Source organism: Jatropha curcas, chromosome 3 (genome assembly GCF_041381405.1).
Source record: "Jatropha curcas cultivar XTBG-Jc1 chromosome 3, XTBG_Jcur_1.0, whole genome shotgun sequence".
Classification (NCBI taxonomy): domain Eukaryota; kingdom Viridiplantae; phylum Streptophyta; class Magnoliopsida; order Malpighiales; family Euphorbiaceae; genus Jatropha; species Jatropha curcas.
The window spans coordinates 28,176,440-28,185,874 of record NC_143153.1 but is presented as its reverse complement, the minus strand read 5'-3'; the positions used below and the strand labels follow the sequence as shown (position 1 = coordinate 28,185,874).

At 31.7% G+C, this 9,435-nt stretch overlaps 1 protein-coding gene across 1 annotated transcript; it reads right to left on the bottom strand.

Annotated features, from left to right (window-relative positions):
- Positions 1 to 5,887: 5,887 nt before the first annotated feature.
- LOC105641664 (zinc-finger homeodomain protein 2) lies at positions 5,888 to 7,092 on the bottom strand. The gene has a single exon (XM_020682338.3). The coding sequence runs from the start codon at positions 6,918 to 6,920 to the stop codon at positions 6,180 to 6,182; it is 741 nt and encodes a 246-aa protein (XP_020537997.1). The 5' UTR covers positions 6,921 to 7,092; the 3' UTR covers positions 5,888 to 6,179.
- Between the last annotated feature and the right edge of the window lie 2,343 nt (positions 7,093 to 9,435).

The window sequence follows — 9,435 nt, the reverse complement described above, 5'->3', positions numbered from 1 at the left end:
CATGTAGTCTTTCAATCTTTATTATTGTGGATCTCATTTATTTTAAATTGTGTTTTATAAAACAAAAAATTAAGCATTGAAATTTTTTGATCGTAAAATTATTTAAAAGGCCATTAGGTTATTACAGTCGATGTAAATTTTAAATTAAAATTTTTTACTTGAAACTTTTAAATAATTTGTAAATAGGCATTGATTTTTAAATTTTAAATATTAAATAATGTTATTAAACACCACCTTTATCGAGAAAAAATGAGGTAAAAAAACCTTAAATTGTTCTTATGTAATCCTATAATGCTCTAATTATTTATTAAATGGTCGAGTCGTATTTATATTTAAATATTGATACCATCATTAAATGAATTAAATGAGTTGAATTGGTGTTAATTCTAATGATATCACGTGTTAAATCAATGCATATCGAACTCGAGAATTTCACGGTGAGAAATCCCTTTCAGCGTTCAATGTTTGAGCTAACAGGGAGTGTTGTTGGGCTAAGGTTTGAGAGAAGGCTTGGCCTGAAAAAATGTTGGGTACAGGCTTAGCCCTTTACTTAGAGTAGAAGCATCTACTGTTTGAAACCTGCAAGTAGTGAGATGAGGTGAATCCCATATATTTATCCTCAAGAAATTGTGTGATTTTGCATCCTTCCATTCACCACACAACTCTGTGTATAGATGATTTGTTAAAATTAATTTTGAAGTTATCTACGTTGTCATAGTTTGAAAACTACTTAGTAACAGTTTTCTATATTATGAAATAACAAATACTCTATATCTATAAGGAGTATTCAAATGATAAGTCATTGTTTGAATACACTAAAATCTACGGAAAAAAAAAAATGAAAATGTATAATTTAGATCCGAACTTAGTCTTATTATGCTAATCAAATATAATTTAGTTGGTCTTCTTACTTATGTGAAAAGTGAGAGCTTTCGAATTCGAATTATCTCGATTATAAATATTTTTACCAATTTGATGAGTTTAGAAGATAATTATCTCTGTTATATAATTCATAATATTATTTTAATCCATCGGACTTTTCATCGATCAACAAAAATTCTAAAAACAAGAAGCACCCATCACTAGTTTATAGGCCAATGGTCAAATAACCTGCTCCATGTCCGTACCTTAACCGATTTTGCTTTTGTTACGAGCACAGAGGGAGAGTGAATTATTATCTTTCCGTGGTCAAGCTATTAATGCGATAGTCGCTAATAAAAGTTGCTTGTACAAATTAATAGAGTAATGGTACTTTTTTTTTTTTTTTTTTTTGGTTCAGTACAACGGCCAGTCGCATATCTAGAAAAAAATTTTAAACAAAATATTATAAAGAGTGTTTAATCTTAATTTTTAAAAGGAGTGAATTGAAAAAGAATACGTATAATTAGTTAATTTCCAAATACTCAATCATTATAAATAATTAGTAATGGATCTTTACATAAATTATTCATTTTATTGTAAATAATTTCATTAAAAAATGTATTTGTAAGTGAAATTTTATATTCAAAAATAATTATAAAATTTATTTTAAATATTTATTTTTGTTAGCCTGGATTTGGAATTCATTAGTTTAATATTCATTTTCATTTTTTTTTTTTTCAGTTTAGATTTCAGCTATAAATTTTATTAATTTTAAGTAGAATTTAAAAAATTGCATAAAATTAAAAATATGAAATTCCCAATGACCTTCTACCAAACAAAAATTTGGATTCATATGCTCAGCTAATTAAAAACTGCCAAATTTGTGGCCTTGTGGGGCTGACATAATAACATCCCACAAAACAGAAAACAAGAATTTGGAATCCCACTAAAAGCTAAATCTAAAAAAAAAAAATAATAATAATAATAAAAGAAAGAAAAAATGCATTATATTTAGAATTTTTGATTGGGCAAATGGTCATATAATATAGTCTTGTATCTTTAGGAGAGTGAAAAGGCCTAAAAGGCATCTCCAAATGTATAAAACCCATAGCTAGCTTCTATCAAACTTTTTTTTCCTTCTAATTTTTAAGTATTTTCTTGCTTTCCAAAAGTTGGCAATCCGAACGAATCTTTATAATTTGAGCCCCCACCCCCCAAAAAACACCCTCCCTCTTCTCTTTGCTCTTTGCATAATTGCATTGCTTCTTGTGTTCTAATAGACTATGACATGTCTAGGGAAGAGTATACAAAGCTACCAAGATTCTCTCAATTTTTTTTTTATTTTTTTGTTTTTAAATTTTCAAATCTTAGCTTTTATCCAATTGAATTTAAATGGTTAATAATTCCGTTGATGAAATGATAATTTTGCCTGTACATATCTTTTATATATGTTTTATCTAATTAGTTCATCACTACAAAATACAAATTGTTCTCCTCGGCAGAAGAGCCATATAAGTCCAAGCGGTTGGGCTCTAAAGAATTTAATGATAAAAAAACTTTATAGTCACTTGCATAAATAGGCAGTGACCTAGTATTGGTCAAACTTTACAATTTCTCACTTTAAAACCTACCCTATCTTCAAACATGGGATTTTTTACTTGCTCAAATTTAGTACCTACGGTTCATCTAATTAAGGCTGCTCTGTTATTACAAGCTATAGCTAACCGCATCAAAACCCTAATTGTAATATGATTGAGAGGACGAAAAAGTTGATGTAACAGTATATTACTAATTAATTTAAAGGGTCTGTTCGACAATTGGTAGCTATTAATTATTTTAGTAGCATTTAACTATTAGCTATTTTAATAACTTTTCATAAAATGTTACTAGCTAAACGTTATTCGAGTTAACTTTTTATAATCTTTGTTCGCTTCTATTTTCCATTACCATCCATGTTTTGTTAGAACCTTTAAATCTTAAAGTCAAGTTCGAATGGGATACTTGGCAGGCAGATAAAATGGACATCCCTATAGTAGAGAGACACCTGATTAATTTATTGGAGTCAAAAGAACTTCACAGATTGCATTAACAAAATGAAGGGATCATTAGCAAGTCAGCTATTGTGATAATTAAATTGATAATGATGAAGTAATGGAAAAATTGGAAACACCTATGAGTTATGAGTTAATTGGTGTCAAGTTACTGTCGGATTAGTGTAGTGTTTCTAAGCTACAAGTAGAACAGAATATTCCAAGTTTAATAATACTTTGATATTGTCTAAGAATTATCTCTTGAAGACATTCATGCACTGTTTTTAGCTAGCTAGGAACCATTTAATAACTTAAATTCAATGGATCAAGCCTTTCTTGTAACAGAATTCAATGGATCAAATCTCATGCAAGCCTGAGTTTTTAGTCTAATACAAATTTTTTCTATTCAAAATAGAGACAATTGGTTAAGCCATGTGCTCTAAATCAAACCAACTATTAGTTTAAACCAATCCACACATGGCTCAATTGGCTCTATATGCACCGGCGGGCCGGAATTTGACTCTTCCGGCAATGAGTTAGTACAAAGAAATTTTCATGAATTGAACTTGAAAAGTTAAACTTGCTACACTATGAAACAAGCATTCGATCACTCAATATCTTGAAATATAACAAAAATTTTCTTAAAAATAAATGATTGAAATGTATAAAGATTTACTAAGGAAATGTGAAATCTAATAAACCACAACAATGGAAGAACATTCAAATTAGATAAGGTAGACAAAAATTTTAGGGTTTTGAACAGAGGTTTATACGCCCAAATTTGCTCAACCACATTATCATATATATCCTTGAGCTTTAGATAGTGATCCATTATGCTATAAATAAAGGTGTAAATAAATTAAGTCCGGCTGAGAACTAGAGGTTTAATCAAAATCGAACTTAGGTCGTTTTATTTTTCACAATTAGGGCTCCGATATTGAGTAGGTCTTAGTTTGAACTCAGGATTTTGACCTAAAGCAGGAGAAACAAAATAAAAGCAAGTGACTTGATGAATCTAGCATAATAATTTATTTATTTCACTAATTGCCCATTATAGATTGGTAATGCTCAGAAAATTCAGATGTTTTGAAAGGGCAAAATAAGCAGAAAAAGACAATACATGATCAGATTAAGAATAGTGTATGTATTGATCAATCACTATCTTGATCCAGCTAAGAAGAGCCATAACACCTTTGACTCAGATTCCCCACAAACATTTTTTTTTTTTTTAAAAAAAAAAAAAGGACCACACAAATACATATATATATTTCCAGTATATAGTACTCAGCTTTAATTGATTCTGGTGTTTGATTTCCCTAATGAAGAAAAGGATCTTCATAGTGTATATGCTGTTGTTAATTTTTGGACACCAGAAGAAGCAAAAGCATCAATAGTTGAATACTATTGTTTCTTGCTAGTTAACTTGAAGCATCAAACCCCATATATGGAACTGGTAAAACAACATAACCTCCATGTTTCTTTACACCTTGCCTTATATAAGCAATCAGGTTCCCTCTCCCTCTACATCACCTTTATTAACCGTTTATTTGTTAATCAAAATTAATTAAAAAAAATAAACCCAAAAAAGAAAGATTGAATATGTATATTCAAGAAAAACAGAAACAAACAAGAACTGTTTAATTTTAGTTGAGATTCTGTAGGGGATCTTAATGGGATTCTCCCTATATATATTTATGTATATTCACTAAAAAAGCTGAAAAATGAAGGGAAATATTAGTTTCAAGAATTGAAGACAAAAGCTGTGTGCCCCTTTGATGTGTATTTTTTAGAGTTTCTGCTGCTGCTGGAGAGCCCACATGTTCCCTTTGAAGCTATTTATAAGTTTTCATGTATAAAATAAAATTAAAAAAAAAAAAAAGAGAAATTTCAATTCAAGAGACCATGCTTTGGATCTATCGACTTTCTCGAACATGAACTTTAACCAACATTTTCCATGAGAGTATACAACTGTTCTTGCTGATGCATTAATTTTCTTTCCCAAGAGTATATACATTTTAATTTTCATTAATCAATAAAATAAACATATATAAAAATTATAATATGTATATATATAAAGACACATAAAATGATAAAACAAGAAATATTTGGTTCAGTTTCTTTCCTTCCCAAGGTGACCCATCAATGATCAAGCATCTGGGATTTACCTTCTGTATCTGAAATGGATCATGTGATTATACAGTCTATAAAATAATTAATTATCTTGAAAATTATTTACATATGTATAATAAAAATATTTTAAAAAAATATTAAGAAAGAAAAGAGAAATTGAAAAAAGAAAATATTATCGTCATCAGCATCTGAGAAGTCTGATGACTGAAAAAGCAAATGCAGTGCAAATAGAGCAAAAGACTTAGCAGCAGAAAAACAGACCAGTAGGAGGCCCCATATGGAGTGTGAGAAGCCTTAAGTTTTGGTTGAGCATTAAAGTTTTATACAAGTACCTTCAAAAGACAAGCAAATGAAACAAAAAGGGAGAAGAAGAGAATATCAAAGCTAGCTAACAAAATGTGTATGAGATTACAGCAACACCAGTAAGCCTACCCCCAAAAAAAAAAAAAAATCCACATTGAATAAATGGAGAAGGAAAATTTTAAAGTTGTTTTCAAAGAAAAACCTTTCTGTTTATCAAACTATATAATAAGCATATAGAAAGAGGAGAAATATATAAAAACAGAAAATGCAGCTTATGTATCATATGCAAATGCTAGAAAAAGTTTTGAGTTTTAATAAAATTACAAGAACTAGATCAACTTCAAGAATGTTCTTTGTCTTTATCGTTTTCTCCCAGTTTAGAGTACTTATCAATAGACTCAGATAATGAACTACCTATGAAATCAAAAAGCTCTATTGACTTACCAAATTTCCATGTAATTTAGTAGTAGGGGAATAGTACTTAGTTGAGCTCACTCACTCACTCACTCTTGGTGCAGAAAACAAAGCAAAATAACCACTGAAACTCATAAAACCCAAGGAAATTAAAAAAAAAAAAAAAGAAAAATAGCCATCATCATAATCATCATCATCATCAACATTAATCTTCTCTGGGGTACTACTCTAAAAACCCACCTGACTGACATAACATAAAAAACCCACCACCACCATCATCACCCTCACCACCACCATCACCAAGAAAATACTAACAGAAAAGAAGAGAAAACCTAAAATTTAAAAGAGAGAGAGAGAAAAAAAAGGAAACTACCTAAAAATATCCTAAAGATAGATACCAGAAGAAAATGAGAAAAAAAATTTCTCACCAAGTCTTCATTTTTAGGGTTTCTTACCCAAAGTGTGCTTGTTGTTATGCATCCAAACCTTAAGCACATGCCTTTTGACTCCAGTTTCATTACAGAACTGCTGCACCACTGCTTCATCATGTTTCTGAATTCTCCAACCCAATCTTTCCGCTAGTGATAACATTCTTTCCTTCTGGTCTTGCGTAAACTTTGTTCTAAACCTCTTTCTTGAAGAACCACCACCGCTACCAAATCCACCACCACTTGGATTTGACACATCTTCTTGATCTTCCCTACTTTGCCCTCCTGATGTCGATGGCAATGCTAGTGGCCGTTGTTGTGGCGGAGCTACGTGGAGGTAACCTGCCGGAGTTCTATAATATGGAGTGAATTGCGGGACTTGAAGGTGATGAGGGTGAGGATGACCGTGAAAAAACAGTTCTCCTCCTCCACCTCCACCCCCACCGGGGTTTGTTGTTTCATTAGTTTCTTTCCGGTGGAAGTTTCTGTGACAGTTACACGCTGCACATTTGAGCGCATCTAGTGTTCCTTCAGCTCCGGCCGGCATGAACTCTCCACACCCATCTACCGCATGTCCACCGATCCCCACCGCGTGGTTCTTCAAACACTCTCTATATCTGGGTTTCGTTGAGTGACCCGTTTCAGCTCCTGAACTCGTCATTTTGACTCGGGTTGAATTTCCCAACGAGTCGTAACTCGCCGGCAAATCCATCTCTTCTTCCTCATCATGCTCTTCTTGATCCTCAAATTCCATCCTTCTCTCTCCCTATAAAAAATTATTCAAAAAAAAAAAAATTTAGTCTTTAGTCACTAATTCTTGTTGAGAGAGGATTAAGGAGATAAGAGAAGATTGAGAGGATGTGGACATGAATTCTTTTCACTCTCTGCAAAAGGGAAATGTTTTGCTCCTAAGTCCTCTCTTGATATACTTTTCCCGTTCGTCAAATCCCTTGGCTCTAAAAACCCATTTCCACCGGCTACAACCGGTAAGCCGCTGGTAATTCTTATTTTTACCACGCCGTAAAAGTGGTGTTTTACTGTTCAATCCAGTAGCCTGATGTGTAGTGGCAGTGGTGTTGGTACAGTCTGCACAAACAAAAGAAAGGAGAAAAAAAAAAAGAATCCGACGTCCACGCGCATTCCACGCGCCAACTGACACTGAAATCTATTATTTATTCACTATTTTTAATCGTGTGCTCTTACATTACGCCGTACCCTGAATTGTGAGACAGGAGGGAAGTGGGGTCTAAACATAGAGATGGTAGACGGCGCGTGAGGGAGGAGGGGGCGCGTGGGTATGAAAATGAAATGTGTTCGTGTGTATATATGTATTAGGACACGGAATTACTTAGGAAAAAATAAATTGTCGGCATTTAAGGCAGCTGCCTACGTGCGCTCACTTCCGACATAAGTGACGCGCGTTTGGCGTAAACATGCATTTAATATTAGGCTGTCCGTGGAAACAAAAAGGATAAGAGAAACGGTTGAGAAGAATACGCTCGTGAAGAGATAGTGGAGGACACGCGATTTTTGAACGGTGGTAAGAGGTCTCTGTCTTAAGTCTTAACCAACGATGGAGGAGAAGACATACGCCTAACAGTCCTTACAAGAAGTAGTACCAAAGAGAAGAGGACATCAACGTCTTAAAAATTTGTCGGAAAATCTTTGGAGGGGGAGGGGATGTCTTCCTTTCAATTTATTTATTGGTCTGAATGAAAGGAGCAGGTAGGCTGTTTGAAGTTGAGAGGAGTCAAACTCTAAAATGGTTTCCTCGTTTGGGCTTTTGTTTGGGCCTATTCTTGCATCCTGCTCCATTTTAAATTTACCATTCCTTTTCTTTCAGTTGGACTACTTTTTGCATGTGGTGTTTTGATTTAGATAAAAAGATAAAATCCAAATTAAACTAAATTAAAAGATTTTAATTAATTAATCAATATAAGGGTAAAATAAAGTAGGTGAGTTGATTATTATTATTATAGATAATAATGGTGTACTCTGTTCAGAGCGTACACGAAGTAGGACATTCTCAACTAGGTTCAAGAAGGTCCAGTAATGGAGAAGAGATAATACTTACTTGACTCTGAAAGACTTCTCAACGACACAACAATCAAACAATACTACAACTTGATTTCAAGTCCAATGCAACAATAATTTAATTTCAAAGGTTTGTGTTTTATTTTTCAAGCATAATTTACTTTCATGCATAGCCAACTTCTTCTGAGAAATAGAGGTACGAGGGTAAATATATTTGAGTGTGTTTTTTTAACCTTTTGGCTTGCATGAAGTTTTTATACAGCAAGATTATAAATTTGCTAACTCAAATCAAAATGGCTAGAGTTGATAACAAGAACAGAAACTATTTGAGAAAAATATTGATGCAAAAACTACATAAATGTAGTTGGACTTGACTCATTTTTAGATATGAATTATTATAATTTATTTATACATATGAATTGTCAAATCAGTGAAGGTTTCTGTAACTAATGAAATTAAAAATGTTCCTGTGATAAGAAAAAAAGAATAAAAATACTGCTAATTAGGAGAAAATGCCAAAATGAACTTAAAAATTGTTATCCCTTGATTTCAGATGATTGGTCTGAAACAAATTTTGTCCTTTCCCAGATGCTAAAAAATAAAAAATAAAAAAAAATCTGATATTTATAATAATAAGAAAGAAATAGTGATGGCAGTCTAATCACATCAAAATCAGAAAATGGTCCAAATTATTGATCACAAGTAAAATACCCATCCTTCGATGCCACTTCATGGGGTCATCTTTCACCTTTTTATAAAAATTGTTTTGACTTGTGAAATCACTCTCTCTCTCTCTCTCTCTCTCTCTATATATATATATATATTTAGAGGTGATATATAATTTATTTTAAAAATTACTTTTTTTTTATATATAATTATAACCGCAGCTTTTTAAATTGAATGACCAAAAAACTCTAATTATTTGTAGCCAAAAATCATAATTTTTGTCTCTAATATGGATAATAATATTTTCATTAAAATATAAAAATTACTTTTTTATTTTTTAAATTCGGCCTTTTTGTTCATTTTATGCAAAGTTGAGGTGATATTTACATAAAAGGTTAATTTTAAATAAATATATACATAATTTATGTAAATTTAAGGGGTAAATTAATATTATCAATTTCTTAAGAATCAAAATAACAATGTGGTGATTGTGCTCAATGATTATGAAAGAAAAAAATATTTCTAAACTAATAAAATGTCTATTTCATAATAAAAAAAAAATTAACCGT